Raw genomic sequence first — 20,787 nt, 5'->3', positions numbered from 1 at the left:
CTTCTTCTGCGACTGATGTGTGATACCTGGTTCCCCTTTTCGCCTTTCCGAAGAAAGTTCTTCGTTTTGGACCACGATCCCCTGCTTATTTGAGTCATCATTATCACAACTGCCTTGACCTATCTCTTTAGTGTCCCCATTAAGGTCAGCAAGGGCACTATATCTGTTTTGCTGGGTCACAGCAAAAGCTTTGGGTTTATGGTTCACAGCTCTCAACCTGCCAGATCCCACAGTTGTCCAGACAGCTCTTCTCCTGCAAGATCTTTGTGGTAGAGGGGGCTGATAGTGTGGCTTCACCATAGAGTGGAATGGCTGACGTAGACACCTAGTTTCTGCTTGGAGAGCACAGATTACAGATTCTAGATAGGTAATCTGCCTATGTAGACTCGTAATTTGTTTACAAAGGGGACAGTATCCAAATTTGAAAAGAGTACTGCGAAAGACAGGTGCAAAACAGCTATTACATTGAACTAAGCCAGTCATTTTGAAATAAATAAAATCACAATCTCAAACACACTAATCCAGAATGTATTATTGCTATTTTGGTTTATAGATATATGATTCGCGCGCCGTTAGGCCCCCACCTCAGTGTCTTTGTCTTGTGACTCACCCCCTCCTTCTCTCCAGCAGCTCCAATCCTAGCTTCAGGAAGATTCAAATGATATGGAGTTTAAGGGCCCCCACCTCAGTGTCTTTGTCTTGTGACTCACCCCCTCCTTCTCTCCAGCAGCTCCAATCCTAGCTTCAGGAAGATTCAAATGATATGGAGTTTAAGGGCCCCCACCTCAGTGTCTTTGTCTTGTGACTCACCCCCTCCTTCTCTCCAGCAGCTCCAATCCTGAAGCAAAACTCACTTAATAAATGTCTCACTTAGCAACATAATTTTTGGTCTCAATTATGATCATAAGTGGAGGACTACCTGTATAATTTAGAGAAAAGCTATTGCATCCCTTTCTCACTATCAGGCTCACCTCAATTCTGATTCTAGTGATTCCTTGGGTGGAAAAAGAATGCCTAATTTATCCACTTGTTAACCAACTTTACTCTGACAGAGAGGTCATTTTCCTTCTTTGGCCAATGGATTATTACTGTCATTTGAATCGGGTAGAGAGACCAAAATGGCACGATTTTTAAAATACAGCAAGCAACACCATTTTTAAGCATGACATTCCACCCTGAATCTCATCCTGGAGTCCATTTTTGCATTGGGGTTAATAAAAAATTTGGCTTCCCGGGGACCGGTTTTCCTCACCGCAACCTCATCCTTTTCTTCCTGAGGTACTAAAAAAGGCTCGATTTTTATAAACAGCAAGCAACACCATTTTTAAGCATGCAATTCCACCCTGAATCTCGTCCTGGTGTCCGTTTTTGCACTTGCAAGAATGCATTTTGTATTCTTACTATCATAGGACGTAAAACATCTTTAGTACTATCAAACAACTTCTCCCTATCCCAGGTCCTTGGGAAGGAATTGAGAAATGGGTAAAAATGCCAGCTCCAGTCTCAATATCTGGCTGACTACATGACCAACCATAATAATCATGTAATTTTTGTTGAGTTCCAAGTTGGAGATAAAATAGAGTATAGAAGTAACAAAATAAACAGGAGTACCACTTTGGAGATGGTGCCGGTATTAATTATGATGACGAGTTAATATGAAATATGATTTCATAACTTGTGGTTTAACTTCTACAGATGAGCTCTAAGTTTACAGGAAAAGATATCTCTGATTCTTTATGAGTCCTAATGTGTTTCACAGCACTTTGCTATTCCCTTAGCTCTGCCCCTAGAATTCTCTCTTGTTATGAAAATACACTGCCCAGCCTCCCCACCACCACCCAAAAAAATGGCAGAGCTTTCAAAGGAATGTGAGAATGGAGTTTGTCATCTTAAAATCTCTAGATAAAAGCTGCTTAAACTCTTTCTCATTTTACATCGATCATATCCTCTTGTGTGTAAAAGAGATCAGATAGAATCTTTGCCTTTTATCCATAAATCCAATTAAAATAGCATATGGAGAGATCAGATTTCCTTTAGATGTCAAGCCTGGAGTTAACATTAACATCTGTTGTAATTAAAGAAACACAAATCTTTATGAGGAGACATAAAACACACATTTTAATAGAATAGCTCATTAATGCTCTTGGCCAAAGTACTAACTAGATTGTTTACTTTTGCTCTGTTCTGCGGAAGTGCAAGGAAGCTGTGAAGAAATTTAATAAAATATGTATTTGAACTGGAAAAAATATACCTGGGAATAACTTTTTTGGGGGGGGGGGACCAAGTTTGCTTTGCTTGAATACTATGGAAGATTGCGAAAATAAAAATATTAGAACTATGCAGTCCCCCATTCAGTGGTGGGATTCAAAAAAGTGTACTACCGGTTCTGTGGGTGTGACTTAGTGGGCATGGCATGGCTTGGTGGGCGTAGCTTGGTGGGTGTGGCTTGGTGGGTGTGGCAGGGTAAGGAAAGTGTAAAATCTCCATTCCCACCCCACTCCAGGGGAAGGTTACTACAAAATCCCCATTTCCTCCCGATCAGCTGGGACTCGGGAGGCAGAGAATAGATGGAGGCGGGGCCAGACAGAGGAGGTATTTACCAGTTCTCTGAATTACTCAAAATTTCCACTACCGGTTCTCCAGAACTGATCAGTACCTGCTGAATACCACCTCTGCTCCCATTCCAAGACATCACAAAACAAGAACAACATAATATTGCACAGTTTCAAACGCTGTTCCTTTGAATATTGTATCCAGAGGTTGTGTTCCAATCAAAAGTTCCAACCCCAGGTGTTCTAACCTCATTGTTGTGATGCACATAGATGGGATAGACTCACAATTCTGCTGCAAAATTGCATGAACAAAATGAGAAACAATATGAGAGGAGAGAGTGATCCTGTAAAACAGCTCTCCCTCCAAACTTACATTTGCAGTGCTATGCATGTAGACTCCTTGCTCAATATTCAGAATATGTGGGGTGTGGAATGTGGAGCTCCTCCACATATATCTTTTTTTGGAATGTATGTGGGGGAAAGGTATCTGAGACTCCCTTATATTAAATTCAAATGTGCATGTATTAAATTATGTATAATTGTAGCCTTCCAGTGACGTGCAGTCAGGTGAGGCACAGCCTCACTGCTCTCCTCATGAAAAGAAGAAAATGTAAAAAGAAAAAGCTGAGCTAGTTGCTGCCTCACCTTGGATGACTCTGCTTAACTGTTTTAAAAAGCCTCTTAAAAAGTGCCCTCTACTATGAGGCAGGAGAACTGCATGCCTCCTCTAGTCTGACTTTAGGCGTTTTATGATCACTTGAGCAGAGTTAAGCAAGGGTTAAAAGCCTAAAAATTCCTGATGTAGTTGAGGCACGCAGTTCTCCTGCCTCATAGTAGAGGGTGCTTTTTAGAGGCTTTTTAAACAGTTAAACAGAGTCATCCACGGAAGCCAGGCAAAGACCATGTTGTACCACATACACTTTCCCCCAGCCTCTTTCTTTTGGAAGGCTCGGATCGGCTCCCCTCTGACTACTCTGCCTCTCCTCTCACCCCAGCCTCACCCTGGAGAGATAGTCCAATCCAACTTCTCTCTCTGTGTGTGTTTGTTTGAGAGTGAGTGAGAGAGGGAAGGGGGTAGGAGAGATAGTCCAATCCAACTTCTGTGTGTGTGTGTGTGTGTGTGTGTGTGTGTGTGTGTGTTGTTTGAGAGTGAGTGAGAGCGGGAAGGGGGTAGGATAGTCCAATCCAACTTCTGTGTGTGTGTGTGTGTGTGTGTGTGTGTTTGAGAGAGGGGGAGGAAGGGAGAGATGGAGGAAGGAGGGGAAGGGAGAAGAAAAAAAGGAACCTTTTTTTGCAAAGGAGAAAAACAAATGCTGTCACTTTAAATCGGAACTGAGCATGCCTGGCTGTGGAATTCTGGGAGTTGAAGTCCACAAGTCTAAAAATATTTGAAACCCACCACTGTGTCAGTGCCTCACCAGCCATAAACCTCACCGCACGTCACTGTAGCCTTCCATGACCTGCTGTCTACTTTATAAGCATTGCCACTCAAGGATGGGCTTCAAAAATGTCATCAACAGGTTCTTTGCCCAGTTGCTGGGTGGGCATGGCCAAGGTGAGTGTGGCCTAGTCAGCCTCCTGCACCACGGTGGGGAGGAGCTTTCACTTTCCCAGGCTCCAGAGGATTTCCTTGAGCCTCTGGGAGGGTGAAATCTTCCTCCCTGAGCTCCAAAAGCCTTCTAGGAGGCTGTTTTCCCCCCTCCCCAAGCCTCTGCAAGGGCCCTGCACTTACCTCGCATCCAAACACTCCCCCAGTTATCTATCACCCCTCTCCCTTCTTTTTCCTTGTTGCAACCCTGAAGCCTCAAAGTTGGCCTAAGCCAGGTTCACTTCAGGGTTGACACTGCTGTACTATAGCCATATTTGTTTTGACCCACTTATCAGAGTTGCTCAACTGATGGAATTAAACCAGGCATTCGGGAGGCTGAACTTCTCACCCAATGAGATAGATAGATGGATCAGTAGAGACAGATGAATTCCCATTTAGTAAAAGATAGAACATGAAAACAGAACAACAGAATGCCAACAGTTATCTTCCACAGCTCAAGCCACTCAAATGCTTTATTAATAAGCAACAACCTATACAAAGACATAGCACTTTCTCGGGTATCGGGTGACAGGCCCATAAATACATAAGATTAGAGGCCCTTTTGCATGGTTTCCTCCTAACGTGATACATTCCATCATCTGCCAGGACAGCCCCTCTGGATTTTATGCCGGACAAAAAAGCCAAACTTTGTGCAAGACAATTAATGGTCACAAGTTCAATATCAGTACTTAAAACAAGGACAGAGGAATATCAAAGCTTTTAAAGTTTCTGGAATATTCCATTACAGATCTCAAAAGTGCTGCTTTGGAGTAACACAATTTTACCAGCAAAATTGGGCGAGAAACTTGCTGGCAAACAGTATATTAAAATGTTTCATGTTTTCTCAGAAGGCCACACCAAGACATTTATAACACATTACAGCTGTTAATCAGCTGTATCAGATACTTGTCATCTATCTCACATGAAATCTGCCATCTGTGTAACCACCCTGCTTTCCTCTCAACTGTCTTACTTGAGCTTAGCTATTTCATGCATTTGACGAAATGAGTTGGAGCTCATGAAAGCTTATGCACCTTTTAGTAAAATTTGTTAGCGTGCAAAGATGCTACCACATTCCTGATTTTTGTGTGATTAATGTGCATGTGTGAACCTGGCCCCCAGTAAAAAGGGATATCTCTATATATAAAAACGGATGTGTATGTTCCAACATAACTCTGGAACGCCTCAAGCAATTTCAACCAAATTTGGTACACAGATGGCTTACTCTCTGGAAACAAATACTGTGGGGTTAAGACACCCCTAAAAACCCTCAGGATGTGTGTTCTGTTAAGATACAGCCTGTTGTACCTTAAAATGACTTCTTCTGTACTGCCGTAAAATGGCTTCTACTGTACAGCACAGTGGAATTGCCATGATAATGGCTTCACAGTACTCCACAAGGGGGGTTCCTCTAGTAAGGGGGAAAATCCAACATTGGAAATTACATTTGGTTTGGACATTTCCCCCTATAAATAAATACCAGGGCAATGCCAGGTTATTGGCTAGTGTCTTATATATGTGAGCTGCCATAGTCACTATAAACATGACTGTTAAATAAAAACAGCCACCAAAGCATAATGACAAAGATGCCCATGCGCGTGCGCGCACACACACACACACACTTTCTTTCTTTTCAACATGAACTTGCAGTCAGAATATTTATGTTGCGATAACATAAATTGCCTGAAAGTTATTCCTTTTCCTGGCTAAATCTTTTATGTCATCAGTGTTAAATACTGTGTATACTAGCTACTACATTGCTTGAGCTGAGCCATCTTCATATCTTAAAGTTCCTTGAAAGAAAGCAGGGCCTGATCCAACTCCAGCTCTGGAAATCAAGGGAAAAAGTTTGTGTACATTTTCAGACTTTCTCAAAAGATGCTGGATTAAAAGATAGTGATTTTCTATGTCATTGTGCAGTAGAATCAAGACTTACTTGTATTAATGTAAAACACAATTCTTGATGATTCATCAAAAATCATCAAGACTTAATTGTAACTGTTATTTCTGTATTAAAATTTTAAGGAAATGATGGAATATTACTTTAAAATGTTCAACAGATTTGTATTATATAGTGTTTTATTCCCATTTTATACATATGCTTGCATTGTTTTATTCTTTTTAATATTGTAAGCCGCCCAGAGTCACTTTACAGTTGAGATGGGTGGCAAGTAAATTTACTAAAATAAAAACAAATAAATATAAATGAAATAGTTACTGTAAAAATGAAAATCTGTTACTTGTTTTTATTTATTGGAATCAGGGAGAACATTTAGGTTTACTTCCAAGTTTCTGAATGCAAGCCAGCAAGATGCCACTTGCTTCTTGCTTCTGATTAAATTCTATTGTTTGGTGATTTTTATCACAGAGGAGATATAGCACTGTTTATTTTTAATGATTTTTCATCATTTTTAAGCACACACTGCCATCAGATGCCACTTTATCACATGAATATGATTTATGCTGTGGCTATATTGAAATTAATTTTGGAATTATGTTAATTTACAACAGATTAAGTTGCCAAGTTTGCTTTCTCAATAGAATTCTTCCAAGTCTTTAAGATATTAAATCCTTACGGCCAATTCTTTGCTTGCATAAATTGTTACACTTAAAAGTGACAGCATACTAAATCTCCTGCTTTATGTGGTTCTGAATTTCTGATATAGTCTTTAGTCACACAGATACACTTTGTACTGATTATATTTATGCAGGAGAGAAACTTGCATCTAGATTGAGAGCTAGGCATGACAGGTAAAATAAATAGTTACATTCAGGTTACAGCCAGCTATCTTTCTTCTTCTTCACGTATAAACAATAAAGAGCTCCAGATTTTACTCTGCTCATGGCTAGTTTTTCATATTCCTTTGTTAATGAAGCTCAACATTTAGGTAATGCTCTTTGCAAATTATTGTTCATAAAATCACCAGAAGGTGAGTTTAACTTGCAAGAAATTATACTTTTTGTCATTTTTTTAAAGTTGTTGTGCTAGAAGAGAGATAAGTAATCTGGTGGCCTCCAAAGGTATTTCTTCCAGAATTTGGGACCATTGTCTAATCTGCTGGGAATTGAAGCATCCAGTGGTCACCACAGTGGTGGGTTTCATATTTTGTTTCCACCAGTTTGCCCGCTCACTTCACAGGCACACATACCCCTTCTGCACATGCGCCCACCCTTCTGCGCATGCGCTCATCTTCCGCGCATGCGCCTGGTCTCAAAAACATGCCTAAATAGAATGGCGTAGAGCCAAGGAGGGGGCGGAAGTGGTGGCTGGCTCACCCGCCCACCTGCGATTTCCACTACCGGTTTGGGTGAACCGATCCAAACCGGCTGAATACTATCTGGGTCACCAGATTGCCAACATGAGCTCGGAAGTTAACTCAAGGTAAAGACAAACTATACTGAACAAAGAATGAACTTACTTTACATAGTATGTGGGGAAGATAACTTGGCAGGTAGGGTTTCATACAGAAAGACGTATTTCCATTTGAGATTCCTTATTTTAATATATTTGGTATCACAAAACCATAGCTTATCATAACACAAGCATGAATAAGAGTACAGTTTAACAGAGAGATATCATAAAGAGAAAAATCTACAGACATTAGAAAGGACATTATAATATTCAGGAATTTAATATTAATAATTAAACAAAACACAAATCATAGGTTTTATTGATTCTGTGAAGCTACCTTAGATAAACCTACTTCTATTGTATAATTATAGTCCTATTTACTTAAAAGCAAGTCCTATTGAATTTCATGAGACTTGGGCCAAGATAATTGGATATTAGATTATAGCTTTCTGGTCAAATGAGCCGTCTCAGCAGCTAACATTTCTTTTTCCTTGAACATTCAGTGAATATAATCTCTGGCTGGTCTGTAACTATTCCTATGGAAATTAATTAGGTTTTGCTGTGTTTACTGAAACTTACCATTAGTATTAATCAAACTGGACTGTAGCTCCCTACAATACCTCAACTTACGTGCAATTATTACTGAGTTCAATAAAAACTTATTCCTATATATATGGGTGTACAATTAGAGAGCGCTACATTACTTCAAAGCATCATTTCAAAACCAGAGGTAAACAATCCAGCATCCTGTAAATATGGTAGACTGCAATTGCCCGAATACCCTTCTAGCCAAAGGCTGCCAATTTATTTTGTTTATTTATCAAATTAGATAAAACAAACAAAGTTTAATTTAAACTCTGAGAACAGCCATCTAAATGATTGGGGAAGGCTGCTATTCCTAATGTAGATGATTGTGATATTTGGCGATCCCAAATTCACTGGAAAGCCATTTAGATGGTAAGCTGTGTTCTTGTCAATGAAGTTTTTCATTGTGGGTTTTCATCTATTAAAATAGAGTTGGGTCCAAGTCAATCAGCACTTCTAGGAAGTCAATCATTAACCCTTCTGGATCCTATGTAAAACATACCCCAAATTGAGCCAAGCTATTCTGTTTTCAGGTCCATTCAAACACTAGGGTATGACCATGGGCATGTTTAGAATAGAATAAAATAACAGAGTTGGAAGGGACCTTGGAGGTCTTCTAGTCCAACCCCCTGCCTAGACAGGAAAAACTATACCATTTCAGACAAATGGTTATCCAACATCTTCTTAAAAACTTTCAGTATTGGAGCATTCACAACTTCTAGAGGCAAGTTGTTCCACTGATTAATTGTTCTAACTGTCAGGAAATTTCTCCTCAGTTCTAAGCTCCTTGATTAGTTTCTACCCATTGCTTCTTGTTCTACCCTCAGGTGCTTTGGAGAATAATTTTATCATTAGTTTGTGACTTTATAGAACTTGCATGAAATTACCAAATGCTTGCTCTTTATGACCAATATCCAGGTACAGAATATTGATAGCCAGCCAGCCAGCTGCCTGCTTGCTGGCCAATAAATAAGTGCCTCTTCAGCCTCTCCGGCTGGCTCAATGGCTTTGAAATGGAGATGAGCACCGCCCCCTAGAGTAAGCAAAGACTAGCTGAGTAAAATCCACAGGGACTCTACCTTTACCAATGAAGGCTGCTTGGAAGAGATTGTGCAGTTTTCCTATCATAGACAAGAATCTGCTCACCTAGAATACTTACAGTATTTACATTTTCTCAACAATGTTTTTTTTACCACCATTTTTGATGTTGCAGTCTTGGGGAAAAAAACCCTTTTTGTTTTGGAGTTTTTTGTAAACTGCAAGCCATATATAACAAAATTTAATGAAATGCATGGTTTAAGCGAAGGGAGGTTGGAGGCAAAGCAATGGATTTGTGTGTGTGTGTGTGTGTGTGCGTGCGCGCGCACAGGCGATGAAAAGCTTTCTGTTTATCTCCAGAATTGAAAAGAAATGCAGTAAGAGGTATAAGGAGTTAAATCAGTGTGATCAGTTTGAGGAAGTCATAATGATCATTGATTATTCAGCCTGTTTGGTAAGTCTCCTGGCATTTCCTCCTTTTTTCAAAAAAAAAAAAAAAGGGACATGAAAGCCAAAAGATAGTTGATTGCAGAAACTAGTTTAACCATCTGGTTGCAATACTCTGCATTTTTAATCTTTCTTGCATTTTTCCAGATATACCATTATATACCATTGTAATGTGCTCACAGTATTTCAGATAAAACGTCTTAAGGAATTGCAGATCAAGAGAGTCACCAATCTAATGTCCAAAACAAACAAATATTCAACCAGTGAATAGTAAGTGGGGTATGAGACCAGTGGTGTGAATTATGAAGTCATGTAAGAGAACATATGGAGAACAATTGTACAGGCAGTCCCAACCTATTCCCATTTGCTCAGTGACTATTCCAAGTTATACTGAGGATGAATAACCATCAGTTACAATCAGTCCTTGGGTTTCTGGCTATCCCAGGACCTCTATATTCAGGTGGTTGTCATCTGCTTGCTTGGCAACCTGTTTGCACTTATGACTGGTTACCAAGTGCACTGCAATCACATGATCTGTATTTGAAATCCTTCCTGCCAAATTCCCCAGAATATCAATGGATAAGCTGGTAGGGAAGTTCACAAGTCATTGGGGTAAGTCTGCTCCATCCACACACCTTCCCCCTGCACTTCTATGCTTGCACTGGCCACTTGCTTACCCCGTCGCATCCTCCCCAATCCATACCACACCTCTTACAAAACCATTCACCACACCATACCATTTGTGCACCTTTACTGATCCTCCTCCTCACCCTTGCTCCCTCCCCCATCCAGCAGCAGCCAGTTACCTACTGCGGGCCTGGGACTTGCAACTTGCTACCAGCTTCTCCACTGAACTTATTGTGGAAGGCTAGCAGGAACTTGCCCTTCACCTAACTGTGGGATTCAATTAAGTGGGACTGCAGGGATTGCTATCATTAAGCAATGTGGTTGCACTTTACGACCGCATCACTTAGTGAAGGAAATTCTGGTCCAAATTCAGAGGTGGGTTCCTCCCGGTTCGGCCTGGTTCAGCCAAACCAGTAGTGGAATTCAGACCTGGGTCACTGAACTGGCAGCGACCCAGGCCTGCCACACCCCCAAACTGGATCCCTTGCCGCTGCTGGTCTGCCAGCATTTTGGTTTTTAGTGACTGCGCGTGTGCAAAGAACAATTTACATTGAACAGTGCATGCATGCACAGTGCGCGTCTGGCACAAGCGAAGAAGCGCATGGGTTGTGCACGGGTTGCGAACCAGCAGCAACCCACTGCTGTCCAAATTGACATGATAGGTCAAGGAATACATATTTATCTGGAGGTTGGTCCCATTGTCTTCAGTGGCTCTTACTTCAAAGAAAAAGTAAAAAGTTTCTTTGCTTTTGGAGATGCAATATTGACTAATGGAGGTACATACTTTTGTCCATCATCTTCACTCTGTTGGCTACTTAGCATTCAGTGCCTTTTCATGACAGTTCAATGTGCAATTTGTGTGCAGCGATGATGATAAATGAAGTGCATTATAAAATCTGTAGACACATAAATATCCAAATGTACGTCAACTGAGATGTTGAAGGAGATCAATTTCTCTCCTACTTCCTAAAAGAGGAGGAATGGGATGCTTAATTTCCCTGCTGATCAGTCATGTGACAAAACACTTCGCCATAAAGCCGAATGTGAGCACAGATACACCCTGTAATCTAAACCTCTCCATCAAGAGCCTGCATAGAATTTCTTTTTTTCTATGACATCTGCTGTGTTTGTAGCCTTTTTATAAATACCAGGCAGTGTTTTCCTTGTTGCTATGGTCCTGGTGGAAATGTAATGCAGCCAGAGGGAACATGTTCTTGTTTCCTTTGAACGGTGCAAAGCGAGTATTTGAAGAGGCTACATTCGACAAATATTAGCTTAGACAAAGCTTTCTGGCTACTGCTTTTTTTATTAAAATATCACTAAATTAGCAGTAACCTTAGTTTCATTTAGCAATCTCTCTCTCTATATATATATTTATTTCAGTATTTCTGACTTGCTCCAAAGAGGAATAGATTTCAGGATGTGGTAGAATCAATAAATGCTCAGTCAAATGAATCTGCACGGTCACCATAAAGTATAAAAATATTCTCCACTGTAATTATCGCTACTAAAAAAAACAATATCCATGAACAAAATGGCAAATTGCTCCTCTTACAATCACCAAATTCTTGTCAAAACCCAGTTCTTAACATAAGGTGGAATATCCTGGAAAATACTTTCAAGGTTCACATGAAGAAAATTCACATAATTATTTTTTTTTGTAGTAGTAGTATAGTAAAACACTGCTTCCTTTGAGTGATATTTTTTAAAAAACGTTAACAGATCTGATTTTGTTTGGGGGAGGGATCTACCTGCCAGGTTTTAACTGGTTTTAAACCGAGTTTCAAATTAAAATGAACTCTGAAATTTAAAATCACAACTTAGCTTCTAGAAGAAAACATTCTGTAATTCAGACACCATAGCCGAGTTCTGTCTTGCACCTCTTCAAAATGTTGAAGGTTTACTATCCTCTGGCAAGCCATGGAGGACTTTAAATGGTATTATTGGTGCCTTGAATTTAGGTCAGTAGCATGCTAGCACCCAAAGCAGTTGTTCTGAAACCAGGGTTATGCATTTTGTAAGCTGTATAATCCTCAACTGAGTCTCTAAGTGTCACATTCTTCATTACTTAAAGTCTCCATCTCATTTCCCATAACGGTAGTAGTAGAACTCAAGCACCAGGGAAATCAGGAGATCCGGACAATTCGAATGTGTATAAAGATTTAGTGTAAAATTAAGCTCTCTACAAGAATCTGAACTACTAAGGGTCAAGGCTGGCATTAAGAATAGAAGGAATTCAAAGTGGGCTGGACTTAGATTTCTTGTGTGTACAAAGGGACTCATAACTAATGATATATTTGATTCCTCTGTTGAGCTCAGCCTGGTCATTTCCTACAGTAGTATACTAATGCATTGTAGTAAATCTGGATGAAAGTTGTTAAGGAGAACTACCTACTGAAGCCAGTTCCAGCCTGGAGTGCTTATAATTGGCATATGAAGATCTTTGACCTTCTAACAATATTTATATAAACCCAATCTCTGATCTTTTTTTTTTCCAGCAGAAGTGCAAAACATTATAGTAATTTCTAGACTTGAATATTAAATTACAATACTGATTAGAAAAGTAGGGTTCTTGTTTAAAATTTAAGTTTTGAGTTCTTTTCTTTTTAGTTCAGGTGTCACATACTGCCATATTCATTCTGTACAGATTACACTCATCATTGTTGTTGCTCTTCCCTGCACTCTTTCTAGGGCCTTGGCCAGAGGTGGTATTCAGCAGGTTCTGACCAGTTCTGGAGAACTGGTAGTGGATATTTTAAGTAGTTCGGAGAACCGGTAAATACCACCTCTGACTGGCCCCACCTCCTGAGTCCCACCTGATCAGGAGGAAATGGGGATTTTGCAGTAACCTTTCCTTAGAGTGGGGAGGGAATGGAGATTTTACAGTATCCTTCCCAGTGGTGGGTTTCCATTTTTACTACCAATTCACCCCGCTCGCACATGCAACGCTTCTGCACATACGCAGAAGTGTCCAGGCAGGTGGGTGGAGTCTCCCACTGCCACTACTACGGGTTTGCCCGATCTGGGATGAACTGGGAGCAACCCATCTCTGACCCTTCCCCTAGAGTGGGGAGGGAATGGAGATTTTACAATATCCTTCCCCTGCCACACCCACCAAGCCATGCTATGCCCACCAAGCCACGCCCACAGAACCAATAGTGAAAACATTTAAATTCCACCACTGGCCTCGGCATCTTTTTTGTATTGTGGTGACCAGAACTGGATGTGGCATTGCCAGAGTGGTCTCACCAGCATAGTATAAATCACTTCCCGTGACCTTGTGGCTATTCCTTTGTAGATGCGGCCAGAACACCATCATATGATGAACAGCTAAGAGAACCAGGTATGCTTAGTCTAATGAAGAGAAGGCTTAGGGGAGACATGATACGAGTCTTCCAATACTTGAAGGATTGTCTGTGGGAAGAGGCATTGATTTATTCTCCATAGCACCTGAAGACAGAGCAAGAAACAATGGGTGGAAGCATATCAGAGGGAGTTTCAACCTGGAAATAAGGAGACATTTACTGACAGTAAGCAGGAGTTGTGGGCACTCCATTGCTGGAGGTTTTCAAAAAAGATTAGTCTGATAAAACAGTGGTGTCAAACTTGCATCATCACGGCGGTGTCATGTGACATATCACGACTTTTTCCCCCTTTGCTAAACCTGCTGTGGGCATGGCCAGCTTGTGCTGCATTCAGACTGCAGGCCGTGAGTTTGACAGCCCTGCTACAAGAACTCCTGCTTTGGGCAGGGTGTTGGACTAGAACAGCGGTCATCAAATGGTGGACTGTGGAGCATTGGTGGTCCCTGAGAAAATTGTGGTGGTCCACAGAAAAATTATTTGCACTTTTTATATTGCACTAAATCAGGTGTCCTCAAACTATGGCCCCTGGGCCAGATACATGCAATGAACGTATTGTGTTGCTGCAGAGAGACTCCTTCTTCCAGAGTCTTTTTGTGTGGGTTGGAAGGGGCCAGAAATTCTGACTTGGGGTCTGCTTCAGCCTACTGGTGTGGGGCTTTGGGCAAAGGCTGGAGGGAAGCACCACTGGTGGAGGAAAGAGCCGGAGGATCTTGTTCTAGTGGGACTGCATCATGGCCTAGAACTGACTGACCATCTCAGCCTGCTGAGCCTCCTGGCAGTGGTACCTGGCCTTGTACTCATCCCTCTGCTTGGAAAGCCTATGCTCATAGTCCTCAGTGAAGTGCTTCTGCTGCGTTTCCTTCTTGATCAGATCCAATTTGAACTGAGCCAGCTGTTTTGCCAGCTCTTTCTCATGATGGCTCCTTAGCTCCAGCAACTGCTTCCTGTTGGGGTCCTAAGGAGCCCGGGTGGGCAGGTGAGGAGTGGCTGGGAGGGGAGGGACAAGTAGAAGCTGGTGAGGTGCCCCTTGACGTGACATTGAGTTGGCCACACCTATCCAGTCACGTGACCACTTAGCCACGCCCAGTCATTAGGCAGATCATATTGGTGGTCCGCGGGATTTAAAATTATGAATTTAGTGGTCCCTGAGGTCCGAAAAGTTGGTGGCCTCCAAGGTAGCTTCCAATTCTATGATTCTATGCTTTCCTTTTTTTTCCCAGGCTAAGTTCAGTTTTTACTCACTGTCGCCACATATTTTCTCCAGTTATCACTGGAATCTTCTACATAGACACATAAAGTTATGTTCAAGACTAATCAATTTTATTGAGATGGCTGCTGTTTTGTAATGATCGAAAATGCCATTGTGTTGTATCTGTATTCATAGCTATGTGTATGCAAGCTAGAGATCGGAAATTTTTGAGAGTTGCTTGCCTGTGGGGTATATATCTAATTGGGATGATGGTACCATATTTTATCTTACGGAACAAGGTTGTCTGTTACATTGCTGGGTTTGAAGAGTAATTTGATTTTAACTGTGTGAAATAAACAGTTTTACAATATGCAACACAGCGAGACCCGAAGCCAAAAGCCTGGGGTGGTTTCTCAGGAGAGGAAAATCAGTGCATGCAACCCTTTTGGCTTACTAGAATTATTGTTTCTTCTTTTCTTTCTCCACTTTAGAAAGGAGATTGATTCATTGCTACGGTTGATTTAATTAACTGGGTTAGTGCCATTTGGGTTGGCAACCTGTTTCAGCTTTAGCTGGGAATCAATAAAAGCACTGTCATCCGAGACACGGATCTGTCTAAATTTCTCATTTAAAAAAAAAAGATTTAACCAAGGTATTGTCACTATGTACTTCCTGACTCTGCGACCAGCCTATTCAAATACCAGGTCATTGTGATGGTATTTGATCTGCACAAATTTTTTTAAAAAAAAATTCTTCTCCATATAGATTTTACATTTGAAAGACCAGAAGCAATGAGGCTGATAGCAACTTTAAAATCAGATTGCATATCTAGTTATCAATGTAGAAAAGCTTATTCCATTTCAGATACCAAAGGAAGTTTTGTGTATATGTAGGTACACCCAAAAAGTCACTAAATGTTGAAAAAAACTATGATTTATCTTGCTCCGCCGTCCCCCCAGTGTACATTCAAGGCTGTTTAAGAAGTAGGGTTTCATTTCCTCATTTTTCTCAGGCTTTCTTCCATTGTTAAAAATCATTTGTTTAATTCTCCATTAGTTAGTTTCGTTTTTCACATTTTTTGCTTTGCTTTATTTTCTTTTTTCCATTCATTTGAGTGATAATCCAAGTAGCCCAGGGGTGGTTTCCGGCTTCTGTTACTGCCAGTTTGCTCAGGGACGTGCTTTGTGTGTGCGTGCGCTTGATGCACACTATGCACGCATGCGCAGTTGTAAAAAAATTGCTTCTGCGCATGCGCAGAAGTGAATAACAAGATGGCACTGCCTGCAGCACCACCGATAAAACCGGTTCAGGGGCGTGGCTGGCCGAGTTACGACCTACTCGGCCAAACCAGTCCGAACCGGTAAGAACCCACCTCTAAAGCAGCCCATTCTTCTCTTTAAGTTCAATGTTTTTTACCTAAGCGATCAAGTATAAATGAGTAAACGTTCAGTCTGTTAATATTAATGACTAATTGAAACGAGAGCCATTTAGGGCACCAGGCTAGAAAGTGGGAGACCCTGAGTTCTAGTCCTGCTTTAGCCAGGAAATCTAGCTGGGTGTCCTTTGGCCAGTCACACTCTCTCTCCCAGCCCAACTCACCTCGCAATTTTCTGAGGAAAATAGGAGAGGTTGTGTTGAATATGTTCACCACTTCGAGCTATTTGTAAAAATAGTAAAGGTGGGATACAAATAAATAAACAAACAACATGTCTCAGGGTGCATACAGAATTTGATCGAGGCACTATATTCATAAAAATTGTATTGTTGCAGCCCAGTGGTGAAATTCATTTTTTTTTTTACTACCAGTTCTGTGGGTGTGGCTTGGTGGGCATGGCAGGGGAAGGATGCTGCATAAAAATTGTATTGATGCAGCCCACTCTGGGGCCAGCCAGAGGTGGCATTTGCCGGTTCTCCAAACTACTCAAAGTTTGCGCTACCGGTTCTCCAGAACCTGCTGGATTATACTTCTGATGCAGCCCTTGGCAACTGTTCAAGCTTTCCGTTTTTATGACATGTTAGGATCCCCCATGTGTTTCAGAGAAGTTCTTTATAAAGACAAGTGGTAGATCCATTTTGCCTAATTTCGAGGAAGCCCAAGGCATGCTGCAGGTAATTCTGCAAGTGAGTGACAGATCTCTAACTTTACCACTTTAAGGTGTGGGGCCCAAAGCCATTCAACAGTGTTATCTGCATGCTGTATTTCCATAGTTTAGTTCAGTGCACATTGGAAACAGTTTCTATTTAGTCTTGATATTTGACATCTCATGAGTATATTTTCTTTTTACTCATGGTTTATTGGCTTTTGGTACAAAGAGAGCATATATGCATTTTCTTTCTTTCTTTCTTTCTTTCTTTCTTTCTTTCTTTCTTTCCTTCCTTCCTTCCTTCCTTCCTTCCTCCCTCCATCCATCCATCCATCCATCCATCCATCCATCCATCCATCCATCCATCCTGCTGTGTTCAGTATGTTTTAATGCTTTACACACTAATTGAGGATATATTGCATGAAAGGCAGACTAGAAATGTTTTTAAGAATAAAAAATAAACATTATTGCTAGTGTAAACTTTTAGGTCCCATAAATGACGATAGCAAATGAAGTGCTGACTAATAATTTATATGACATGTTGAGAGTAAGGCATAAAATCAAAATCTAAACCATAAAATCAAAATTAGTACTATAAAATACAGGGGATGATCTGGGGGGGGGGGGCTTCACGGTCTTTTGGTTTCAGTATAATAGTCATGATATTTAAAAAGATTTTATCTTTAATATGGCCACATGCCTGCCGGATGAGGAAAGCGAGTGAATATTATAACGTTCAACGGTGTTTGCTGTGTAAATTGCTCCTGAATTTGAATCTCAATCTCAATCAGAGCCTTCACAGTCCTGTCTCTCTCTCCCCTCACCCCCGCCCTTTATGGTAGGGAGGCAATTATATGGGCTTAATTGATAGGCCTGTTGGTGATCCTGCAAGAGAACTACTGGTGATGTGAAAAATAAAGAGAAAAATATTGCTGGATCAGGTCAATTGCTTGCCTAGCCTCTTGTTTTGTTTTCCACAGGAGCAATCTAGAGAGCAATAATTATCATAATAAAACATTCGGCTGGTTCTCTATCCATGTGCTGTAGAAATTATAAACACAATGATGCACGGCATTTTAATTTGCGAAAGCATTTTGATTACACGAAAACATCATGCCATCCCCGAAATAGGTTCTAGAAATAGAAGTTTCAAGCAAACAAACAACCCTTTTCAGAATCTACCTCTGAAGCTGATTGTGCTGCAAAACACGCCTTCTCCTCTTATGCTTTAAGGTGCTAGCATAGCATTTATTTAAAGTCAAGACCAACTGCTGGTCTGATTCTGAAATCCAGCTAGTATCTCAGGAAAGAGCACTTGAGAGAGCAGACATACACACACTTCCCTCTTTCAGAAACTTCATCTTTGGCTGCGGAGCCAAAATTCTGGGGTTGACGTCAAGACCAAATTGGCACTTGCCTTCAGGACTGGCAGAATAGTTAGCTCTCTCTGTAGATTGCTTTTCGGTTGGCACACTTAATGTTACCGTCCCCTTTGGCCGTCCCTGCGGTTTTCAGCATGCCCTGTCTCTCTCCGTCTCTCTCTTTATCTCTCTCTTCTTTTCTGAAACCAGGCACGCTGATATCCCGAAGGAGTCAGGGACCAGGCTGTGTGGCACTGGCTGTGTTTTTCAGCGAGTTAATCTGGCAGTTGCCTACTGTGCCGAGTTGCTAGGAGAAGGTGAATAGTCGCAATTAGAGCATGCTCCTTCAGTGGCAACCTGTAGAGCTCTAATTTCCTTTGTGCAGGGGATGAGTACGCGGCTGCCAAGCTGGCTCATGCTCCGTCTATTCATTCAGCACATTTGTGCTACTTCTGTCCTCCGCAAAGCAATTCAGAGTCAACTTGAAAAGGCATAAGTGCGGCACCAGGCAGATGTTCCTTTTCGGAGGGCAGGCTCAAGTTTGAGATTGGCTTTTGCCACCTGCTTCTTGATTGCATCTTTGCTTCATGAACAGCAGAGTGCAGGCATCCATCTGTCTCTCTCCTGGACCAGCTAGGCAACTGCAGTTCTTTTGCGATGGCCAAAAGATTCCGGTAGATTTTGAAAAACAGACTCAAACAGCCAACGTTCCAGTGCACAGGACTCTGGCAGTTAGTCTGTAGCAAAGGCAAGTAGTGGGAAGTGTGTGTGCATGGAAGGGGGTGGGTGGGGGAAGACCCTCCGCGGTTGGCTAGTGGTACATTTCTTGTCTCAGTGGATTAATCACTGGGGAGATCAGGAGGGCTGCCTGCTTGTGGGGCTGGTAATTCGGCTGGCCAGCTGAAGAGGCAACTAAGGTAGAAGTGATTCTCTGCTCTGCAATTCTGATTAGGTGTCAAGAGAGAGAGATAAACGGAGCGGCCATCTAACATGTACGGATCTTCTGGCACATGTGCTGGGTGGAAAAACCTTTTTCCATCCCGCTGCTGAGCCTAACTAGAATTCAGTTGCTGTGGGACAGCTTGGACCATGGGCTCCACAGGTCCAGACGGAACTCAGAACATGGACAGCGCTCCTCTGAAGTATCCAATAGGAGGCCATACAGAGAAAATGTGGCAACGCCTGAAAGGGATGTGAGTAGACTGCTTTTTTCTCTTTTACTTGATCCTTTCTTTCTTTCTCAGGGAAAAAAAACACAACAGTCATTTTGAAAACACAACTAATGTATTTCTGGGCAGAGCATTTCAAATGAAAGAGCAATAATCAACAATATCTTCTCATCAGTAAGCTAAGCAAGAGGAAATATTGCACCGGGAAGCTGGAATTTATTTATTTTTACTGTGCAGAAAGTGGATAATGGAAAATGAAGCTCGTAGCATGTATTTTCACAGTTAAGCCTTTTGATCAATGAGATGTGATCATTTCCCCAACAGAACTAGTGCCCTGCATCTTGGCATTGGATCTATAAGGTTATAAGCAGTAATCTTGCTAGAAGAAACTGGCCTTTGTGCATGGAAATTGGGATAGTACAAACAGAAAAGTGAACTTGAGCACAGCATTTAATCCTTGAGAACTGTGTATATTGTAAAACATCCTTCCTTCCTTCCCTCCCTCCCTCCCTCCCTCCTTCCTTCCCTTCTTCCCTCCTTCCTCTAATCTCAGAAGTTACTTCATGGATTCTGTTAAAGCAGGCTTTCTAAGTGTTTTTCTGATGGAGCTGGATGGGGAAGACGATACTGAAGTCACACATTCAAGGAAAAAAAATGACTTTCCATGACTCAGTCTCATAGGCACAAAGTGGAAGCACAGAACAAAATCAGAGCAAATTGCAGATGTTGGAGAAAGGACCAAGCTAACTTTTTTGGGGTGGGGGAGATTGGAAAATATGCAAAATATACTCTTTTCAGAATTGAAAAGAGGAGGTGCACGAGGAAAGCAGAAATTGGGATGTTTTATCTCAAGAAAAGCTCATGAAGAAGAACATGATACATTTTTGTGCTATCTGCCCAATAGTGGGTGATTTATGAGTACAGATGAAAACATCCCCCCCCCCATACATATGCTAAAGCAGTGGTTTTCAAATAAAAGTTGAAACTTAAGGGGTCTAGCCAAATCTAATGAATAAATAGTTTAAAATTGAATTTTTAAGGTAGTAAATATCGCTAGATAAAACCCACATAAACCAATGCTCTTTGGGACCCTCTACTGTTTTTAAGAATATAAAGGTGTGAGAATCAAAACGTTTGAGAACTACTGTGATAATCTGTACTTGAGTGTAACTTCCGATGAAATCTCAGCTTGCACAAAACATTTTTCAGTGGAACTATCAAGTCTGGAGAATCGCAGCTATGAATCCAACTACAGTTTGTTTGTTAGAGGAAGTCCTAAAGCAATAAATATCAATAGCTCATTTACATACACTGTTGCAAAGTATAAATCAAAAGATTCTGTGACACTTTGCATATTTGGAATTCCATTCCCATCTCTGAAATTGGGTTTCAGGTGGATGTTTAAATGCTGACTATTATAGGCTATTATA

General features: G+C 41.2%; 1 protein-coding gene across 1 annotated transcript in view; it reads left to right on the top strand.

Annotated features, from left to right (window-relative positions):
* Window positions 1-19,191: 19,191 nt before the first annotated feature.
* The window catches only part of PDE1A (phosphodiesterase 1A), a 188,057-nt gene continuing 186,461 nt past the window's right edge, over window positions 19,192-20,787 (top strand). The window contains exon 1 of the mRNA XM_081940930.1: window positions 19,192-19,381. Coding sequence (XP_081797056.1) covers window positions 19,278-19,381 — 104 coding nt within the window. The 5' untranslated portion in view covers window positions 19,192-19,277. The remainder of the gene's footprint in view (window positions 19,382-20,787) is intronic.

This window comes from Natrix helvetica (assembly GCF_964273705.1).
Source record: "Natrix helvetica genome assembly, chromosome: 1".
Taxonomy (NCBI): Eukaryota; Metazoa; Chordata; class Lepidosauria; order Squamata; family Natricidae; genus Natrix; species Natrix helvetica.
This window is presented reverse-complemented; position numbering and strand designations above follow the sequence as displayed.